This window comes from Nomascus leucogenys, chromosome 8 (genome assembly GCF_006542625.1).
Source record: "Nomascus leucogenys isolate Asia chromosome 8, Asia_NLE_v1, whole genome shotgun sequence".
In the NCBI taxonomy this organism is placed as follows: Eukaryota; Metazoa; Chordata; class Mammalia; order Primates; family Hylobatidae; genus Nomascus; species Nomascus leucogenys.
Window position 1 is genome coordinate 32,118,533 of NC_044388.1, and position 22,862 is coordinate 32,141,394.

At 45.0% G+C, this 22,862-nt stretch overlaps 1 protein-coding gene across 5 annotated transcripts in view; it reads right to left on the reverse strand.

Annotated features, from left to right (window-relative positions):
• Positions 1 to 22,862, reverse strand: part of TRIM35 (tripartite motif containing 35) — a 52,665-nt gene that overhangs the window by 25,402 nt on the left and 4,401 nt on the right. For 2 of the 5 annotated variants that reach the window (XR_004031306.1, XM_030817002.1), the window contains exons 2-6: positions 14,578 to 14,673; positions 10,157 to 10,387; positions 6,223 to 6,245; positions 5,266 to 5,384; positions 3,761 to 4,233 (exon numbers count right to left, since the gene is read on the reverse strand). Coding sequence is in view for 3 of the 5 variants with exons in the window: in XM_030817002.1 (XP_030672862.1) it covers positions 3,761 to 4,233; positions 5,266 to 5,384; positions 6,223 to 6,245; positions 10,157 to 10,387; positions 14,578 to 14,673 (942 nt within the window). In the remaining 2 variants the exon portion in view is untranslated. Of the gene's footprint in view, positions 1 to 1,821; positions 4,234 to 5,265; positions 5,385 to 6,222; positions 6,246 to 10,156; positions 10,388 to 14,577; positions 14,674 to 22,862 lie in introns of those variants that run through there. The other 3 variants (XM_030817004.1, XM_012508357.2, XR_004031308.1) reach the window with 3 other exon arrangements.

The window sequence follows — 22,862 nt, forward strand, 5'->3', positions numbered from 1 at the left end:
CAGGAAGGCTGGGCAGGGTCTTTGTAAACAGTGGTGACCGTGGTAGCAGGAGTCAGCCAGGGAGGGGTCTTGAATGTCACTCTGGAGCTGGGAAAACTCCCGCCACTGCCCCATCACTCACCACAAGGGTCATGAAAGACTTCCACTATTGTGATATTGAGCAATCAAATACTGTTGAGAGAAATTTCATCCCCCACAAGCAAGAGGAAGCAAAAAAGGAAATGGCCCCTGTGCACCTAATTCTGACCAACTGATACCTGGTGGCTGATGTGGACGTGACTGGGAGCCTGGAGGTTACGGAGGCTCTCGCGTGCTCTGAGACTCCGGTTTCTGAGGTGCTCACGCTGCTCAGACATTCAGGTGGTGGGGAGGAGCCCCACATCTACAGATGAGGAAATAAGCTCAGACAGGCCGTGTGTGCCCTAGGAGATATCACGTAAGCAGCAGAGCCAATATGATCAGGAGATCCACAGCAACCGAGGTCAGGACATTCCAGTGACAACGGGCCCCTGGAGAGGGCAGGTGGCCTGTTTCAAGGTAACAGGAGCCTGGTCCGGCTGGAGCCATGTGTGACGGGACTGAGAAGACTCCGGGTATAAAGGCAGAGCGCAGTGACAACGTGCCCTGAGAGCTTGCCCTGGAGAAATGCACTGCAGCGGGTTGGAAATGGGGTCCCTCCAGGTGACGGGAACATGAACGATGGTGCATGTGGAATGGATGCAAAAGTGGGAGAAACTGGAGAACAGGAGCCTTCCCAGGGAGCTGCTGCTTTGAGCCTGGACACAGTAATGAGAAGGAGAGTGACAGGGGGTGAGTGGAAGGCAAGGGCAGGAGAGGGGCTTCAGGGAAGAATTAATGAACTCGTGGACTAGGGCTTCCTGCCAACAGAACAACTGCCCCATCCCTGAGCCAAAACCCAAAACTTACATGGACCTAACGGCAGTATCAAAAGTGAGATTTCTAGGATACACGTACAACAAAAGAAAAAATAAATAAAAACTGGACATCATCAAAATTAAAAGCTTTAGTATTTCAAAGGACATCATCAAGGAAATGAAACAGCTCACAGAGAAAAATGTTATAATCATATACCAGTTAAGGGGACTTGTGCCAAGCTATAAAAGGACTCTTACAACTCAAGAAAAAGACAAATAACCCAATTAAAAAATGAGCAAGTTATCTAAAGATAGCTGTCCTGAGAAGATATGCAAATGGCCAATAAGCTCATGAAAAGATGCTCAATACTATTCGCCATCAAGGAAATGCAAACCAAAATCACAATGAGATGCCACATTACCCCTACTAGGATGGCTAAGTTAAAAGACAGATAATAAAAAGCACTGCGGGATGTGGAGTCATCAGAACCCTCATGCCCTGTTGATGGGATATAAAATTGTGCCACCACATTGGAAAACAGTTTGGGAGTCCCTCAAGGGTTAAATAGAGTTTCCATATGATTCAGCAAATCTGCTCCCAGGCACATACCAAAGAGAAATGAAAACATATGTCCACACAAAAACTCATACACAAAAGTTCCTAGCAGCATTATGTATAATAGTCAAGAAGTAGAAACAATCCAAATGTCCACCAATCAATGCATGAAAATAAAATGTAGTACTACCATTCCATACAATGGAATATTACCTGATGAAAAAATAAAGTTGAACACATGCTACAACATGGATGAACTCTGCTTTTAAGAACATTGAAAAGAAAATGCCAAAAGAAAAATGAGTTTTAGCTCAAATTTTTTTTAAGAGGCCTAGCCTGCTCAAGTTATCCTGTTAAAAAAAAAACAAAAAAACTCTTCCCATATCTAAGGTGAAAATAAAAAACATTTTTAAAAGTTTAATATAAAGAATGAGATAATTTCAGGTCAAGTTTATTATACAGAAATTATATTAATGGGTGGGATAAATACTTTGCAGGAGAGGGTCACACTCTCAGACGCTTTGACTCCCAAAGGGCTTGGAGCTTTTGTGAGGCTGAGCATCTTCCAACCAGGTGCATGCACTGGTTTGCCAACATCCTCACCACGCCCAATCCAACCCCTTCACACACTGACATCGCCTACCTGGGCCCTCCTTGTGGCCGTTTATCTGACCAGTGTACAAAACATATTTATAACCAATTAATAGGTGCGAGTCATGATTTGTTTAAAATGTCAGCTTTTGTGAACTGAAGCGGATGGGCAGAAGGCAGGATGCTGTCCTTGGTCAGGAATGTGACCCAGATTTTAACACTGCTCCTAGGAAAAAAAAAATATTTCCTTTTATGATGCCACTTCCTGGGACATGATGAGCTGATGATTAAAAACTCTCTTCAGAGATGTGGGAGAAAAATCAAGCCCAGGGAAAAGTCTGCAGGCATGGTGGAGGAAGAAATTCGGGATGAAATCGCAAGTGGCAGAGCAAGCATGACCAGGCTGAAGTCAGCAGAGACAAGAGGGCAGCAAGGCCCAGCCTCCTCTTCCCTCTCCCACAGTGTTTAGGGCCACGTCCACGGTGCCACCCCTCTCCTTTCTTCCCAACTGAAAAGGGTGCCCGCTTTCCTTCCTTTCTGCAGTCGCTGATGAGAATTAACCAGAGGAATTTCCTCCACAGCAACTACAACAGGACATCCTCATCCAGTCCTCCTATCTCATTTCCTGGTGGGGAAACGGGCCTGGCAAGGAAATAGGCCAAAACCACGATTTAAAAAACATTGTGTTTAAGTGCTCTGGAACCCTGTGTTCAGAGGAAATCGCGCAAGAATAGATCAATCAGAGCTGATCTGATGGAGACAGGGGATCCAGCCACACAGAGGCCCTGCATTAACTGTATTTCCTGTACTCTTGATGCTCTGGTATCTTGGGCCTCGCTGACCTGAACAGACTGATCCTCCCAGGCTAGCCAATCCCCCAATCCCTAGAGATGGCAAGCATCTGGCTGAAAGCATGCCTTTCCTATGGAAACCAACTAATCCGGAGCGATGGCGCCAGCTGCCTCCTTCACGTGGCTCTCCCAGGGCTGTCACACCCCAGGCCAACATTCACCTGTCCTGACTATCCCGGGGCCAGGTATCAGACAAAAAGGGCAACCCCTATCCTGAGAGCCACTGAAATTACTCAAGCCAGGTACCCTTAAACCGTCTCCCCTGCTTACTCTGCCTTGCCCATTTCCTCCTGAGGAAACCAGAGGAAGTCTCTTGCCCACACGTTCCCCTCCCTCCTTCTGCCTTCTGACCCACCGTGGGGCTTTCCTATGTGGCCCCTCCTCTCGGAACCATAAGTAACAAACTCTCCTTTCCATGGCAGTCCTCTCCTCATCCAATGGCTTTACCACACCTGGATGAGATGGTTTACAACAGGCCCATTCTAGAAGTAAACATTATTCCCAGAAATCCTGGAATGGGGATTCAGAAAATTCACGTTGTGGTGTCACGACTCGGGAGAGACTGGCCAGCGAGGTGCCACCCGAATAGCTCCTGACCGTGGGCACAGAAGGGACCAAACATGGAGAGAGGCACAGCCTGGAATCACGGAAAAGGACCAGGCGGGACAGGAGGAAGAGCCTGGCAAGGAGGTGGGGGCACAGCAGTGCCCGGTGTGGGCATTAGGAAGAGGGCAGAAGGAAAACAGTGCCGTGGCACAAGACCTGGGCAGCCCCGGGCCAGCTCAGCCATCCAGTTCTTCCTTGACACTGATGTGCAAGGGGCAGATACGCAAAGGCTCTGGAGGCCCCGCCCCCCGTGCACCCCCCAGGTAGAAGTAGGGGCGCACCTCCCCAAAGCGGGCGTGGAAGGTGTACAGGTGGCAGTGGCGCTCCGCGTCATAGAAAGACAGCTCGCCCTCCTCGCACTCCAGCTCCACACGCAGGCGGCGTGGGATGGCCAGGACCAGGGGCGATGTGGCTGGGTCCGAGGTCACGCAGTGGTCCCCCTCCACGCCCTGCGTGCGGCAGACATACCAGAAGCCCGAGCGTGTGTCGTGGTAGCAGCTGTGCGAGTGGCCCTCAGCGCCCGAGTCCTGGCGCACACGTACCACGCCCACCCGCCAGCTCTGCAGCCCCCCAAGGGCCACCTCCCAGGCGTGCGAGCCCTGCGAGAAGACACGGGAGCCCAGTAGGCAGGGCGCCGAGGAGAAGCGTTCCGGGTTCTCCACTTGCACGCGGTAGCCGTGGTTGGTGACGCTGGTGAGGTCGTCAGATACGGAGAGCCAGCCGGCCGCGGTGTTGGGGTCAAAGGTGAAGGGTACTGTGGGCAGAGGCGGAAATGGGGAATCAGCAAACCTGAGGTCCCTTAGGCCACACGTGGATTATCTCCAGCCCCACAAACCAACCACTGTGTCCCACCTAGCCCCAAGTCCATGCAAGGAGTGGCCCAGGGCTGGAGTGGTGGCAGGGGTTGGGCTGTATCCCCCAGAAGATATGCAGCAGTCCCAACCCTTGGTACCTCCAAGTGTGACCTTATTTGGGAATGGGGTGGTTGTACATGTATTAGTTAAGATGAAGACTGGAGGAGGGTCCCCAGTCCAATATGACCCGTGTCCTTACAATAAAGAGGAGACAGACACAGATACACAGGAGAGAATGCTGTGTGATGGCGGAGGTGAGGATCAAAGTGCTGAGGGGGAGCCAATAAGGCCAAGAATGGCCAGGAGACACCAGGAGACAGAAGAGGCAATGAAGACTCTCCTCTACAGTTTCAGAGCGGGCCTGGCCCTGCCAACATCTGGATTTTGGATTTCTAGCCTCCAGAACTGTGAGAGTCAACTTCTGTCATTTTCCAGTTTGTGGTCCTTCGTTATGGCAGCCACAGGAACTCATACAGGCAGAGACTCTTAACACTCACATGACCAAGGGATGTTAGGAGAGCATGGCCCATTCCCTGAGTCAGTGATATTCCTGCCTGTAAAACCAGGACACTGTGGCTCCTGTGGGCTGCAGCTGCCTTGGGAGAGGCGATCCCGGATGCAGGAGGTCTTTTATCACACAAAACACAGTTCTGAATAGACAAGAGAGCCAGTTTCCCTCTCTGAAGAAGGGACCAAGTGTCAGGGCCCTGAGAGAAGGCATTCTACCGGGAGGGTTGGAGGTGTCGGGCAGAGTGGAAAAGACGAGGGTACAGGAACCTGCATGCTAGGGACTGGCAGAGCGATCAGCTGAGAGAGGAGGGTAGCTGTGAAGAGGTGGGAGGTGGGCCCGGCAGAGACCAGCCCTGGTGCCTCTTTGCTAACATGAAGGGCTTCCACCCATGCTTGGGACACCTGCCTGCACCCCCACTCACCAGATTCCACAGATGCAAGCATCTTCTTCCAGACGCGGTACTGCAGGGAGCCCAGGTACTTGCAGACATCAATAAGCATGCCGGGCTGGACTGGCTCTGGCTCCATGGTGCAGAAGAGTCTGGAAAAGTACAATGGGTATGGTTGGCAGGGCCAGAGCCATGCAACCTGGGCCAACTGGAAACCAGCAACAGGACTTGTTCCCTTCCCTCAGGCCCAAGTTTCATGGCCACCTTCCCCAAGACAAGACTGGACTGGGCTATGATGGGAGATGGGCCAAGGCTGCTACCTCCCTTCAGAATTCAATCCAAGGGCTCACCCTGCCCCAACTAGGGGAAATACAAACAGGAGGTTCTCCAACATGGCTGCCATCCTTGCAGGCAGAAATCACACTTACACATCCGGCTCACGGAATGTGTGAGTTGGAAGGGACCCTAAGGATGCTCTAGTCCAACAGTCCCAAGGTGTCCTCCGGCCTTTGCTTGCACACTGCCAGTGGGAAGTGAGCACAGGGAACTCACTCCCTCCAAAAACACTCTATTCCATCTTTGGACAGCTCTGACTGGGACACAGCTCTTCCTCACACATCCCTGTGAACCCAACAACCATCAACACAAACCACCATGGCCTAAGGCTCTCAGAGGGAGGGGGCTGATCAAGAAACAAGCCTGACATTGACTGGCCCCGAGAAATGCAGGCCATGTGCAGGATAGTGTTCTCCTTCCCTGCACGACAGGTGGGGACCCTCTACACTCAGGAGCCAACTGGAACTGGATGCTGTGAGAGGGCTCTCTCCACCTGGCCATTGTCCACCTCTCCCTCTAAAACCAGGGCCAGTAGCTCATGTGGGCTGGTGCACCCAGCTGGCTGTTACCTGCTTGCCCCGGGGCCACTGGAGTTTGCACCCCTGGTATTTCTGCCCACTCTTCCCCTCCCCTCCACCAGCTTTGGCAACTTACCGGCGTTTTCGGCTCTTGTGTTTCTGAAAAAAAATAAAAATAAAAAAATAACAACACAGAGACACAGATGTAGAGGAAATGCATACGTTTCTGACCTCAAAAGAAGTCATGCATTCCACGGATCATAAGTCTTAATATTGTCAAGATGTTAACAATAACATCCCTGCTATGATTTGAACATATTATCCAAAAGTTCATGTGTTGAACACTGAATCCCCAATGCAAAAGTGTTGGGAGGTAGGGCCTAAAAAGAGGTGATTGGCTCATGAGGGCAGAGCCCTCACAAATGGATTAATGTCATTACTGTGAAGTGGTTTAGTTGTCATGAGACTGGGTTGCTATAAAGCAATGAGCGACTGCTCTGTCTTGCACTCATTTCCTCCTTCTGCCATGAGATGACCCATACCAAATGCCAGAGCCATCATGCTCCTGGACTTCCTGGCCTCACCCAGAACACTGGGCTGAATAAACTTGTATTGTTTTATAATTTACCCAGTCTGTGATATTCTGTCACAGCAACAGAAAGCATACTAAGACACTCCTTAAGTTGACCTACTGATTCAGTGCAATCCCTTATCCTAGCTGGCTTATTTGCAGAAACTAAAAAACTGATCCTAAAATTCACACGAAATTTCAAGGGACCCAGAATAGCCAAAACCATCTTGAAAAAGAAGAACCCTGGGACTCATAATCCCCAATTTCAAGACTTACTACAAATCAACAGTAATCAAGATAGTATGGTACTAATATAAAAACAGGCACTGAGATCAATGGAATAGAATTGAAAGTCCAGAAATAAACCCTCATATTTACCATCAATCAATTATTTACAATAGTGCCAAGATGATTTAATGGAGGAATAAATAGTCTTTCCAACAAATGGTACTGGGAAAACTGTGTGTTGACACGCAAAAAAAAAAAAAAAAAAAAAATGAAGTTGGACTAACCCTTACTATACCATATACAAAAAAAAAAAAAACTCAAAAGGCATCAAAGACCTACATGTAGAGCTAAAACCGATAAAGAACTTGTATCTAGATTATATAAAGAACTCTTACAACTCAACAATAAATACAACCCACGTTAAAAATGGGCAAAGGATCTAAATAGACATTTGTCCAAGGAAGATCTACTAATGATCAAAAAGCCCATGAAAAGATGTTCCAAGTCATTAACCGTCAGGGATGTGATGACATGCAATACACAAGGAGATACCATTTCACACCTACAAGGATGGTTATAATTTTTAAAGAACAAATTTTGGCAAAAATATGGAGAAACTGGAATCCACGTACACTCCTGATGGGAATATAAAATGATACAGTTGCTCTGGATAATGGCCTGGCAGTTCTTCCAATAGTTAAACCTAGAGTTACCATTTGATCCAGCAAATCTACTCCCAGACATATTTCCAAGAAAAATGAAAACATGTCCACATAAAAATTGCTACCTGAATGTTTACAGCCATATTATTCATAATAGCCAAAATAGAAACAACCCAAATGACCACTGTCTTAGTTCATTTTGTGTTGCTGTAACAAAATACCACAGACTGGGTAATTTATAAACAATAGTTTATTTCACTTGTGGTTCTGAAGCTGGGAAGTCTAAGAGCATGGCACCAGCATCTGACGAGAGCCCTCATGCTGTGTCATCCCATGGCAGAAGGAAGAAGGGCAAGAGACCACACGTAAGACCAAGAGCAAGAGAGCAAGAGGGGCCCAAACTCACTTTTATAACAAGCCCACTCTCTCAATAACTAACCCACTCTGCAGTAACAACATTAACCCATTCATGAGGGCTCTCATGACCCAATCATTTCTTATTAGGCTCCACCACCCAACACTGTTGCATTGGGGATTAAGTTTGTAACACATAAATTTCAGGGAACATATTTAAACCACAGCAACCACCAACTGATAAATCAATAAATAAAATGCAATATAGCCATGTGCAGCGTAACGATGTTTCAGTCAACAAGGAAACACATATATGACTATGGTCCCATGAGATTATATCACTGTATTTTTACTGTACTTTTTCTATGTTTAGATATACAAATACTTAACAGTGGGCTCCAGCTGCTTACAGTATTCAGTACAGCAACATGCTGTATAGGTTTGGAGCCTAGAAGCAAAAGGGTATTCCATATAATCTAGGTGTGTAGTAGGCTACACCATGTAGGTTTGTGTAAGCACACTCCATGACATTTGCGTAATGAAGATACTGCCTAATAATACATTTCTCAGAACATATCCCCATCACTAAGCAGTGCATGATTGTATATCTATGCCATGGAATATAATTTGGCCATAAAAAAGAATGAAGTACTGATAGATGCTACAACATGAATGATGTTTCAAAATATGCTGACTGAAAGAAGGCAGTCACAAAAGGTTACATGTTATATAATTCCATGCATTTGAAATGTCTAGAATAGGTAAATCTATATAGATAGTATGTAGATTAGTGGTTGCCAAGGGCTGCTAATTCTAGTAATTACCACTCTGTTAGACTCAATTTAGGTAGCAGTTTTTATGTGGGAGGAGGAACTGGGGAGTGACAGCTAAAGCAGGGCTGCTTTTGGAGGCATGAAATGTTCTAAAATTGTTGTGATGGTTGCACAACTCTGTATATACTAAAAATCACTGAGTGGTACATTTTAAATGGGTGAATTATTTAGCATGTAAATTATATCTCAATAAAGTTGTTGATAAAAAATAAAAAGGAGTCACAAACCAAAATCATCCCTGAAAGCACTCTGGGTACTGGGCAAGACAATACTCCCAATTCCCTAAACAGAATCCTCGAGACACACAGCTTTTAGATCCCACAAAATGATTTTTCTTTTTCTATTTTTTTCTTTTCTTCATTTTTCTTTTTAGAGACAGCTCTGAACACAAAGTGATTTCATAATCAGGGACATTTTAGAGACAAGAGACTTCATGGTTCCAGGCTTTAAGTGAGGTGGAGAACTCCTAAAGGACCCACCCAGGAGATGACACTGCCTGAACAGATAACTGTCCCTGTCGCCTCCCACCCCGCTCTACAGAGACACCCCTTCCACAGCAGTCAGCTGTTTTCCAGGTACAGGAGACACCTCACCACCCTGGCCAGTTTACAGACCAGCTTTCAAGCCCAGAAATTTCCCTGTAGGAAATTTGTAAGGACCAATGGCTCATGGGGAGGAAATAAATCAATAAAAGGAAGAAAAAATGAATAATACTGTTTTATTAAAGACCGAATGGAATCATCCTTTTCTTAAGAAGACAGAAAGCCAAGGCATTATATTTAAACAAAAAATTTAAATAATTGAAGGATTTTAAAAGAATTCATTTTATTAAAAGGTAGAGACAGGAAAAAAAAATGAGAGTAAGAGAGAGGGCAAGAGAAAGGAAGAAAGAAGAGACAGGAGCTGGGCACAGTGGTGCGCCAGTAGTCCAACTACTTGGGAGGCCAAGATGGAAGCATCATTTCAGGCCAGGGATTCAAGACCAGCTTGGGCAACATAGTGAGACGCCCCCGCCACCCCCACCTGACTGCTAAAAAATGAAAAAAATTAGCCAGGCATGGTGGCTTGTGCCTGTAGTCCCAGCTACTCAGGAGGCTAAGGAGAGAGGATCACTTGAGCCCATGAGTTTGAGGTTACACTGAGCTATAATCACCCATTGTACTCCAGCCTGGGTGACAGAGCAAGACCCTGTCTCTAAAAAAAAGAAGGGCCAGGAAGAAATAAGAGGGTTTCAAAGAACTCTGCCCTGATAAGTCTTTTTAGTTTCATGACACAAGCAGAGCAGGTCACTTGTGAGCTCCTCCAGGCCAGTACCCAGGGAGCTCCGGGAAGATGAGGTTGGCCAGGGCTGGTGGGCTGTGGCTCCCAGCTGGTCCCGGAACATCTGGCCCTGTCACTGAATCCAGACGTTGAGCTCCTTACCATGAGAAAAGAAACGTCGTCCTCCTTCATCTCCATCTGCAGCCGCTCGATCTCATGTGCCAGCACCTCCGTCTCCTCTGTGAGCTGCTTCATCTTCTCATCAGCCAGAAGTTGCTTCTGCCTTGTCTCCTCAGCCATGGCATCCAGAATAGCCTGCTCCTCCACTCTCAAGAACTCGCGAAGCTTATCAAACTCCTGCCGGATCCGGCCTTCCAGCCATGCAGCCTCCACCTACGGAAGACAGCAGGAGGGAGTCAAGGGTCAGATGTGAAGAGAACATCCATAGCCCAGCAACTTTCCCATTTTTAGCAAAGGAACTTTATGTTCAAATAAATCATGTATAGAACCCCTACAGATAAAATATCAACGTAATAGTTTATGTATAGAACCCCTACAGATAAAATATCAACATAATAGTTTATAAGCACAAATTTCTAAGTTCAGATTTCAAATGGGAAAGTCCAACAACCTAATATTAGGTTGTTTTGACAGGGTTTTTAAAAATAAAATCACAGCTTATATAGATGGCAACTGCAGTACTATAATCTCATCTACATACAACGTTCAGTTCCTTCTTTAGGTTGCACCATAACAAGAGAAGTCCTGAATCATAGAAATGAATGGCTGCAAATAGCAATGATTTTTTTTAAAAGTATTTACCTTCCAATCTTAGGACTTAAACTTTGTCTGATCCAGAGGCTTTACCAAAAGAGCAGAAGGAAGTATTCATTTTAAAACAATCATTAAAATAATACACACACTTCAAATCACAACCACAAAAAGTTTGTTTTTTTTCTTTTTGAGACTGAGTCTCGCTTTTTCACCTAGGCTAGAGTGCAGTGGTGTGATCTTGGCTCACTGCAACCTCTGCCTCCTGGGTTCAAGCAATTTTCCCTGCCTCAGCCTCCAGAGTAGCTGGGACTACAGGCACCCGCCACCAAGCCCAGCTAATTTTTGTATTCTTTACTAGAGACAGGGTTTTGCCATGTTGGTCAGGCTGGTCTCGAACTCCTGACTTAAGGTGATCCACCCGCCTCAGCCTCCCAAAGTGCTGGGATTACAAGCGTGAGCCACCGTGCCCAGCCTCACAAAAAGTTTTTTAAAAGGGAAGATAAAACCATAAATGTAATTAAAGAAAAAGCAAATAAATATTTCTCAGCTTGGAATAAGAAAGACATTCCTTGGCACAGTATGAAACTGAGAAGACTTGAAGAAAGAATGAGATAACTGAATACATAGAAAAATAAGAGGTGTGTATGGCAAGAGACTATTCATAAAGTTAAAGACAAAAATACAATTCCATGACAACCGTTAGAAAAACTATTCAAAATGTGTGCTGTGGCAATGGCAGGTTAGTAATCTCATCTTTGGACTGAAAGTTAAATATAGATGCTCCTCAACTTATGATGGGGTTACATCCCAATAAACCCATCGTAAGTTGAAAAACAGTTAAGTCAAAGCAATGAATACACCTAACCTGCTAAAAACATCATAGGTTAGCCTAGCCTACCTTAAACGTGCCCAGGACACTCACATTAGCCTACACCTGGGCAGAATCATCCAACACAAAGCCTATGTCATAATAAAGCACTGAGTGTCTCATGTAATTTATTGAATACTGTACTGAAGGGGAAAAACAGAATGGTTGTATGGGTACTCAAAGTACAGTTTCTACTGAATGCATATTGCTTTCATACCACGGTAAAGTCAAAAAATCATAAGCCAGGGACTGTTTGTATGTTTACAGCTCTGAAAATACATGAAAAGGATTCACTGAAAAAGTGAAAATGGCCAAAAAAATTGAAAATGATCCACTGAAAATGACAAACTAGGAAATATATTTGCAACATTTATGACAAAAGGCTATTATTCTTAATGTACAAAGCACTCTTACAAATCCACTAAGAGAAAAGACAAATATTCCAAGGGAAAAAAAGAATGTGAATTAGCATTCACAGAAGAAGCATACATGGCTATTATGCTTGTGAAAAGATGTACGAACTTACCAATAATCAAAGAAATGCAAATGAGGACAAACAGCATGGTTAAGCTATCAGGCTGAAAAGACTGATAATGTCTGCGTTGGAGAGAGTAGAATCCAGGGTCATTCTCCTTTTTTTTTTTTTTTTTTTTTTTACATTTAGGTTCCAGGATACATGGCAGGACGTGCAGGTTTGTTACACACGTATATGTGTGCCATGGTGGTCTGCTGCACCTGTCAACCCATCACCTAGGTATTAAGCCCTGCATGCATTGGCTATTTATCCTGATGCTCTCCCTCTCCCCGATAATTCCTATCACACAAAAAAAATCAAGAACAGAGCATGGCAGGAAAAACCAGCAAGTGCAAGGTCAACTCCTGCCCAGTCACTGTGGGCAATGACGGCCTCACTGTAAAGGAATAAACACCAGAACTTTCACTTTTCTCATCGACCTGATTAACTGAATTTAATAGAAAAAGTATTAATCGGGCTGGAATCCTAGGGGTTTCCCATGTGACCTCATTACCCTCAGCCTCAGCAAAAAGCTCAGGACTCCTACACTCCCTGGGATGGGCAGGCAGTGCCGCCACATGGACAGACAGACACTCCCTAAGTATCCCCAACCCAGTCCTGTACAAGGCAAGCCAGTCATATGGCTTTAGCCACAAAAGGAAACCAAGTAAGAGAACAATGATAAAGCTACATCACTCCACGATGACTACTGGAAAAACAACTCAACAAACTCCAGCAACAGCAGGTTCATAATCGCTATTTGGAGTTGGAATTTCAACATGCATTTATGGCTCTGACATCGGATGACAAAATAATCCACTGAAAAAAGTGAAAACTCTCTCCCACCAGTTTGTTGGTCTATTAGACATCAGAAATGTTAATGACTTCTCTCTGTTGGGCACTTATATGCATTATCTTACCTGAACTTTTTTTTTAAAATCCTAGTAAGAGGGAATTGCCCTCTTTTTACAGAGGGGGGGATTAGCTTGGAGGGTTGAGGGATTTGCTGGGGAACTGGACTTAGATTTGGAAATAGGTCTGCCTTGCGGTTACTGCCCTGGCACCCAGTGTGTCACATAATCCTTTCTTCCACACTGCTCCACCAGCTCTGTGGCTCAGGGTAAACTCCACAGCCAGATGTTAATGAGGCTCCTTCCTGGGACTAATCCTCACCTATGGACCCATGGTGGAGGGGACCGCAGGCTCCTGAGGACAGCGCCCAGCAACCCGGACCAGGCGTGGCTCAGCTGTGGCTAAGATGAGTCTAACAGAGTGGTAATTACTAGAAGCAACCACTTGAGAAAGCCAAAGACCAGAGCCAAGATCAACAGTCAGAAACAAGGTTGCCAATCCACACAGGACCTGGAGAAAGAGAGGGTGCCAGGCAGAACAACCAGAATGGGGACAGAGGGAGCCCATTCATTCATTTGATTAACAGTTATTGGTCACCTACCCACTTCACTCATTCAATCCACAAACATTTTTATTGTTCACCTATTGTGTGCCAAGAACTCCTCTAGATAAATGGCAATAGTGTGCCCTGTTTTCATTGTATTTTGACAGGAGGGGATAAAAAGCAAATAGAAAACAAAAGGTAATTACAGGTAATAAAGTGTCATCAAGAAAATAAACCAGGAAAGTATGCCATCGAGTAAAAGAGGAGGATGATCAGGAAAAGCTTCTTTAAGGGAACATCTGAGCTGAGATTTTAATGGCAAAGATGCTGGGCATGTGTTCTGGGGAGAAGATTTAGTTTGCTTAAGGGACAGAAAGAAGGTGAGGCAGAGAAGTAAATGAGGTTGAGGATAGGCAGGGTCAGGCGATGGCCTTGGAGGCCATGGTAAGGAATCTGGGTGGTACTGAGGGTGACTGGAAGCCACTGGCAGTTTTAAGCAGAGGAGGGGCACGGCTGGTGTTTTTTTCTAAATGATCACCCCAGTCCATGGAAAGGAGAATGCACAAGAACGAAAGCATGAGGCCCAGGCAGGAGGCCCAGTGAGAGATGATGATGACCTGCACCAGAAGGTGGAGGGTTTTACAGAAATAACATACTTCGGAGATGGGGGAATAGGACTGATGGAGTGGCTGTGGGAACTGAAAGAAAATAAGAAATTACATGAGTCCCAGGTCATCACTGAACGCACAGGTGGCAGTACGATGCACGTGCCATAGTGCAGATGGTGTTGGTAGCTTTTTAAGTCACTCCTGTGGCTGCTGGTGTGACCATACCTGGGTCTTTAGAGGGGCCAAGGCAGAGAAGCCACAGTCAGCATCCAGGACGTGGCTGCACAAGACCATCAGAGGTAAGGCAGCCCACCTCTACCCAGCGGGTTATGTGAGCCCAAGCCATGGCTGACACATCTTCACTCCTCCCCCGACTGCCCTGAGTGGACCCAATCTTCCCACTCAGCCCCAACATTCGCTCACCTGATTGTGCTTGGCGATGGCCTCGTAGGAGCGCCGCATGGCCCAGAAGGCCTTGGCCTTCTCCCGCAGCGCATGCTCCATGTTCCTGCACTTGGCCTGATGTGGGAATGAGAGAGAGGGAGGAAGACAGTTAAGGCTGGAGGCTGGGCTGGGAGGGCAGACACATCACATTTACAACTGGGACTCCACTTCAACACAAGTGTAACTCAACTGCATTTGCCGAACCCCATCCATGCCAAGTGCTCTGGGCACAAATGGTGAGTAGGGTCCTGATCCTGAATCAGACGTCTATGGGATAAAGGGCCCTCAGACATCCTCTAGCCCAGCCTGGTACAGACTGGGAGATGAGGCTGAGAAGAAGCGAACTGCTCTCTCTCATGTTGGTCACAGCACAGGCCAGAAGAGTGTCCCATGTGGGCCAAAAGCTGGTTCATGCTGGGTCTGAATCCCTGAGCTGTGTGGACAACTGCAGACAGTGTGGTCACAGGGTCCCTTTGCAATTTCCTAAACTGAATGGGTCTGCAATCTCTAACATGAGGTGACTGACAATGCGGGTAGAGCCAGTCATTTCCCATGGGGGGTTCAGTTACCTCCCATGAGGCCTTACCTCAACATGCCCAACATGCCCCTCCATACCCCTCCTGCATCCTGACATTCTAACACTGCTTGTATCGCATGGAATACTTTAATCAGCAGGCACAAATACTTTTTGTTTAGTAGTTTTTGTTTCTTAAACTTTAATGATTGTTTCTGATGTCCTTGGACGACCTGAAGAACCACTAGAGTGTTTTAGGTTGGATTCCTGCCTCTTGTATCTTAGGCCTATCATTTTTTCTCCCTGATTATCCTTTTCCATCTACATTCTCAGAAAGCTTCTCAAGTTTCTTAAGAAAAAGAATTCAAGTAATTATAAATGGTTATCATTTATTCAGCATTTACTCTGTGCCAGGGACTACACTAATTACTTGAGAAATTATGTCATTTAATCATTACTTCTCCCTAGTAGATGAGTTATATTATTGGCCCCATTTATAGATGAGAAAGTGAGGCACAGAAGGGAAATGACCAGCCCAAGGGCACACAGCTAGTATGTGGAAGGACGTGAACCTGGACAGCTGTGGAGGGAGCTGCTGAGACAGCACCCAGTGATCCCTCCCTCCTGTGAGATGAGAGTGTTTTAAGCTGCTAAATGTTGGGGTGACTGGTTATGCAGCAATAAATTATACAGATGTGTCCCCCAAAGCCTCATTCTCATCTGGACCTGATTTAGATGACAAATCTGGACTTTGGGCTGATGCTGTAAAGGGATGAGATGTTTGGGGAGCTTAGGAGAGGGCCAGTGCATTTTGCAGGTGGGAGGGACATGACTCCTTATGGGGCAAAGGGCAGATTCAGGCAGGCAGCCTCTAAAGTGGCCCCAATGACCCTCACCTCCCAGTACTCATGCCCTTGTGAAATCCCCTCCTCTGTGGGCTAGTGACTTGCTTCTAACCAAAAGAATGTGGCAAGTGATACTAAGTCACCTCTGAGGTTAGGTGACAAAGGCTGTGCACACCCTGCCTTGCTCTCTCTAGCTTGCTCACTGGGATGGTAGCCAGCTGCCCATGTGGTAATTTGCCCTGGGAGTGACTGCTGGGGCAAGAAACTGAGAGTAGCTTCTGACCTGCAGCCAGTGAGGGACTCAGGCTCTCAGGCCAACAGCCTGTGAAGACCTGAATCCTGCCAACAACTACACATGTGAGTGTAAATGAGGATCCTGCCCTAGCTGAGCCTTCAGATGAGACCACAGCTCCGTACCTACAGCCCCTCATGAGAGACCTTGAGGCAGAGGCACCCAGAGCTAAGGAAGGTCCAATTCCTGACCCAAAGAAACTCAAAGATAATAAATGTTTGTTTTAAGGCACTAAGTTTTGGGGCAATTTGCTAGGAAATACAGAACTAGCCCATTGGTCCCACTCAGTAGCCCATTCCTTTAAGTCTTACACTACAGAAAACAAAATCATTACTGATTTCATTTTCTGCAGTTCTGTTTTATTTTCAACTCATTTTGATCTTTTCATCTTAAGTGACAATATTTAAGATTTTTAAACATTGTTTTCTGTAGTATATCATCTCTAATTTGCATGAGTGCTCCCATGAAACCACTGAAATGTCATTCCAATGTTTTATTTTATAGAATGACATTTTTGATACAAAATCATGTCATAGAGTTCAAAAGGGCAATTTGGTGATTTGCCAAATTAGTTATGTGACAGGAGTGAAGCAGCTGTCCATATGCATTACCCAAAGGTGTGCAGGCCCCAAAACAACATAACTCAACCCCTGCCCTACAACCCTGGCCCTTAGGAAGTTATGGGACAATAAGGATGGGAAGGGGATAGTCCCTTGATCTTCTCAAACTTTTCAATCACTTAGAGAGTTCTAGTTTCCTTCAGAAAAGACCAATCCTAAAATGGCCCTTCTCTGAGATGTCAGCTGATGAGACTAACCAACAATTATATTACTATTGCTAGCAAGCAGTTACTATTAAGCATGTACTACACACAAGGCACTAAATTATGCACTTTACAAACATTCTATTTAATTCAATTATTTAATTGGCATTCTCCCTATAAGGTTAAGCACTGTGAGTCCCATTATACAGAGGATCAAGTCAGACCCAGAGGAGGTAACCCTCTTGTACATGTCTCCTGGGGACACATGGGAACTCGTTTCTCCATAATATATTCCTGGGGATAAAGCTGTTGGGCCACCAGATGTGTCTTCACTTTAGTAGGTAATGCCAAACTCTTTTCCAAAGCAGTGGTACCAATTTTTACAGCAAGAGCAATGTTAATAGAAACTGTTTATTGACCACTTCGATGTTTATTTTTAAGTACTCAGTAAAGTATTGTCCATTTTTCCATTGCATTGCCTGCCATTTTCCTAACTGGTTTGTGGGAATTTATTATATATACACAATGTATATCCTTGATTAGTTAGAGGCGTAATGGATATCTTCTACTTCATCATTTATCTTTCTTAATTGAAATATTGCCAAATTTATTAGTCTTTTCCTTTAGGATTAGTACACTCGTTTTAAGAAACACCTCCCTACACTGAGATCACAAAAACAATCGTATTTTTCCTCAAAGCTTTATAGCTTTGTATTATTATTATATAGCTCTGTATTATTATTATATAGCTCTGTATTATTTTCTCAAAGCTTTATAGCTTTCCTTTCACATTTAGGTCTGATGTGGATACCTGGAGTTTATTTTTGTACATGGTGTGACCAGGTAGCTCATTGTCTCAGCACCATTATTTAAAAAGACCATCACTGCTCACTGGTCTGCAGAGCCACCTCTGTCTTAAATCAAACACAGATCTGTTTCTTGGTTCTCTCCATCTGTTTCTCTGGCCCATCTGTTTATCCTTGTGCTGGTAACACACAGCCATAATTTCTGTAGCTGTAAAAAAAAAAAAATGATTTCTGATAGGTTTCTCTTCAAGAATGTCTTGGCAATTTTTGGCCCTTTGAGGGTCATATAAATTTTAGAATCTGTGAAGTTGCATAAAAATAATCATGTTGAGATTTAGATTAGTACAATATTGTCTCTATAGATCAATTTGGGGAAAACTGAAAGGCTTAAATACTGACTAATCCATGAACATAATATATCTCACCAGTTACTTAATGTTCTTTGATAGTTCTCAATGAAGTATATTTTTCCCTATCAGAGTTTTGCATATCTTTTGTTAATTTCTTCCCAGATATCTTATTTTTTATATTATTATAAATATATTTTTAAATTTAAAAAATCCAAAACAGGGTCCCCCTCTGTCACCCAGGCTGCAGTGCAGTGCAGTAGTAGTGCAATTATAGCTCACTGCAGCCTTCTGTGCTCAAGTGATCCTCCCACCACCTCAGCCTCCCAAGTATCTGGGACTACAAGCATGCACCACCACACCTGGCTAATTTGTCTTAACTTTTTGTAGAGACAGGCCGGACTCTGTTGTGCAAGCTGGTCTGAAACTCCTAGGCTCAAACGATCCTCCTGCCTCAGCCTCCCAAAGTGCTGGGATTACAGGTGTAAAACTCCATGCCTATATTTTGGTTTCTATTTGCTAGTGATACATAGAAATACAACTGGTTTTGCATCTTGATTTTGGATTCAGCATTCACCTAAACTTATTAATACTCATGATTTAACTGTAGAATATTTATTTTCTACACATAGAAATCTCAGTGCAAAAATATGCAACCATATTATCTACACATGCCAGTTTTGCTTCCCTTCTTTCCAAACCTTACATCTTTTATTTATAATTCTTGGCTTACTTCACTGACAAGGCTATCCTGCACAAAACTGAATAGAGTTGGTCATAATGGGCATTCCTGTCTTTTTCTTGATCTCTATAAGAAAGCTTTCAATGTTTTGCCATTAAATGTGATATTTGCTGTAAGTTTTTTTGCTAGATATCCTTAATCAAACTAATAAAATTCCTTCCATTCCTAGTTTCCTGTTTTTTTAATCACAAAAAGATGGTAAATTTTATCAAATGTTTTTTCACTGAGTGAGATAATTATATTAAGCAACACAGAATTAGGTTTTGTTTTCTTATCCAGTCAGATCAACATTTTCATTTAACTGGAGCATTTAACACATAATTACCGATATGTTTGCATTTAAATCTGCCACCTTGTTCTGAGCTATTTGTCTTGCTTATTCTATTTTTCTTCTTCCTTTCCTTTTTTAAAATTTACTACACATTTTTTATTCCATTTTCCCCTTCTGTGCATCTAGTGGTTAACCTAGGAAATATGACATGTAAGAAGTGTGAATTTGAATGTATCTAAACAATATTATTTTGTTTGCTTTTGGTATTAATTTTAACCCTAAATATGCTTGGATTACAAATAGAACTACCACTCAAGGGGCCTGCCTGTAGCCCAAGGAGCACATGAATGAGCAGAGATGGGCAGTAGCAGGGGTCCACGACAGATCTGGAGCATCCCCCAGCCCAAGCTCAGGAGAGCAAACAAGCTTCGATGTTAGCATCACATTATAACATTAAAGATTTTATTTTTATTTTATTTTATTTTTTTGAGATGGAGTCTCACTCTTGTTGTCCAGGCTAGAGTGCAGTGGCGCAATCTCGGCTCACTGCAACCTCTCTCCCAGATTCAAGCAATTCTCTTGCCTCAGCCTCCCAAGTAGCTTGGATTACAAGTGCCTGCCGCCAGGCCCAGCTAATTTTTGTATTTTTAGTAGAGACGGGGTTTCACCATGTTGGCCAGGCTGGTCTTGAACTCCCGATCTCAGGTGATCCGCCTGCCTCGGCCTCCCAAAGTGCTGGGATTACAAGCGTGAGCCACTGCGTCCGGCCTACATTAAAGATTAGTTATAAACACACACAAAATAGGTTTTTGTTCATACTAAAGGATCCAGAATGTGATCATATAGACTACATGATTTCCCAAAAATGACAAGTTGATTCCTTAAGCAACAAATTTCAATTGCATATTGAAGACCTTAAACACTTTACAAAATCACGTTACCCACAATTTCCATTAACAGGACAGGTGCTCTGTGGTATAGCTGGAAGCAGGAAGGTAGGGGCGAGGGAAAGAATGAGTATCATTGCACAAGGTCTTCACAGCCCCTTTGCAAGGACTTACCAAAGTGCTAGAGTTGCATTTGAAACCAGCTCTGTCTGGCCCGAGCCAGGTTTTCTGTCTTGTGAGACTCGATACACGCTGTTGCTCTGCCTGGTTCCCACCTGCTTCCTCCAACTAACCCAACATCACCTTGAAAACTTGGCTCTAATACCCCCCATTTCCTCCAGGAAGCCCCCTGATCTTGCTAGCTCAGGTTCCATCCAGGGCCTCACAGCACCCTGGCCACCCCTGTCTCAGCACTCACTATCCAGGGTCACAGCTTCTCTTTCCTGAGGGCAAGTCTTAACCTCCAGGTCCTCTCTGCCTCGCATAGTGGTGCTCGGTACACTTCTGCAGAAGAAATGCTTGCTCTGCAAGATGAGAGACTTTGTTTTGTCCCCTGCATGTCCAAGTCCCTGCACAAAGTAGATGTTCAGTTAACCACCTGCCCAGTCAATGAGTACATGGAATGCCTGTGTTTTTTCTGCTATACTACCTTGCCTCCTGGACTGAAGGTTAGGGCTGGTTTGGAGCCTTGTCTTTGTCACTACCCACTGGTGAGTTGGTAAAAAGTTCCTTCTCTCTTTGGCTATCAGGCTCCTCACCTTAAAAATGAAGGCAGAAAAGTCTCCACAGTCTCTCAAATTTCACCATTTGTTTTCAGGCAGATTGATGTAGCAGTTAAGAGTTCTGGCACCTGGCCGTCCAGGTTCAAATCCCAGCCCCTCCACCTAGTAGCAGGTGATCTTGAACTTCACCTCTCTGCACCTCCATTTCCTCATCTGGATAAGAGGGATAAAAAATACTACCAAGCTCAAAGGACTGCTGTGAGGACTCCACGAATCAATCCCTTAAGATGCTTACATGAGAGTGGCAGGCACATGCTGTGCATTCGGCATAGCTCTTAAGTGCCACCTACATGCCAGGTAACCTAACTCTCCTGCTGGATATGGTCTAGGTTTCTTAAATGAACAGCAAAAATGCATGGAGCTTTCTTACGCAACTCCAACTCAGTCTCCCAGATCTGTCTTTCCCCTTTGTGTTCAGACCTCGTTCCAAAGCAGGTGTCTGCCAAGAACCCCACTGCTGGAGGCCATCACACAGGATCCTCAGTGTGCAGGGTCTAGTGAGACACCCCCCACTGCCGCCCACTCCCAATACCATTAGGCACAGGCCTGGATAAGCAAGCAACAGACAATGTCCTCTGGTGCAACCGAAGAGCTGGTAAGTCCTCACCTAAAAGCTGGGGATCAGGATGGGGGTGAGTGGTTAGGAAATGGGGAAAAGCATGGGAAGGAGGAAGACCTGGAATGTGGCTTAAGAGGTATCAAGAGTATCCTCGGGTTAGATCCAGCCAGATGGACTCTAAGATGTTGACGCCAGAAGGTGAGAGAGGGCTGGAGCTGGGACAGGGAGAGGCTGGTGGCAAAGAATGGTCATCATGCCAGTCCTGCAAGATGGGTAAGACAAGAGTCTGGACAAGGCAGCTCAGCACAGGGCTGCTGTTGAAGATGCAAGCTGGAGAATGCTGGACTGGGAGGCAGGAAACCTGAGTTCCGATCCTAGAACTTTAATTATTTATTTATTTATGTAAGAGACAGGGTCTCACACTGTTGCCCAAGCTAGAGTGCAGTGGCCCAGTCATAGCTCACTGCAGCCTCGAATGCCTGGCCTTGAGCAATCCTCCCATCTCAGCCCCTCAAGTAGCTGGGACTACAGGTATGTGCCACCACATCCGGCTAATTTTTTTCTGCTTTGGTGCAGGATCTTGAACTCCTGGCCTCAAGCAATCCTCTTGCTTCAGCCTCCCCAAGCACTGGGATTACAGGCATGAAACACACTGGCCTTGATCCACTTCTCATTACTGAGATGTAACCATTTCCTCACAAGATGTAACCATTCCGTCACAATGGAATGATGCATGGTCTGTGTCTGAGGATGTTTCCATTTAATGGTAACCTAAACCAAACCTAAGACAATCCTACTCCAAGTCACGACATAAACAGCGCTGACACATGCTTTCAGTTCACAACTTCAGCACCAGCATTCATATTTTTTTCTTTTTTTTTTTTTTTTTTGAGACAGAGTCTTGCTCTGTCGTCCAGATTGGACGGCAGTGGCACGATCTCGGCTCACTGCAACCTCCATCTCCATCTCACTGCAACCACCTTGCTGGGTTTAAGCAATTCTCCTGCCTCAGCCTCCCAAGTAGCTGGGATTACAGGCACCCGCCACCATGCCTGGTTAATTTTTGCATTTTTAGTAGAGATGGGGTTTCACCATACTGGCCAGGCTGGTCTCGAACTCCTGACCTCGTGATCTGCCCACCTCGGCCTCCCAAAGTGCTGGGATTACAGGCATGAGCCACCACGCCCGGCCACCATTCGTATTTTCTTAACAGCTTACTTGATATCAAGATGTACGACTTCCATCGTCTTGTCCTGATAAGGAAAGAAGAGAAACACACATAGCAGGTAAAGAATGTGCCGGACCCAAATGAAGGCCAATCCTGTAACAAGAAAGCTCCAGAGCTCTTCAGAGAAATTTGGGTGGATTAAGTAGTCACTTGGAACAGAGTAATGGGAGAATCAGAACTATCTTGGCCAGGAGTAGAGATTTTGTTCCAGCAAAATAAAACTTCAGA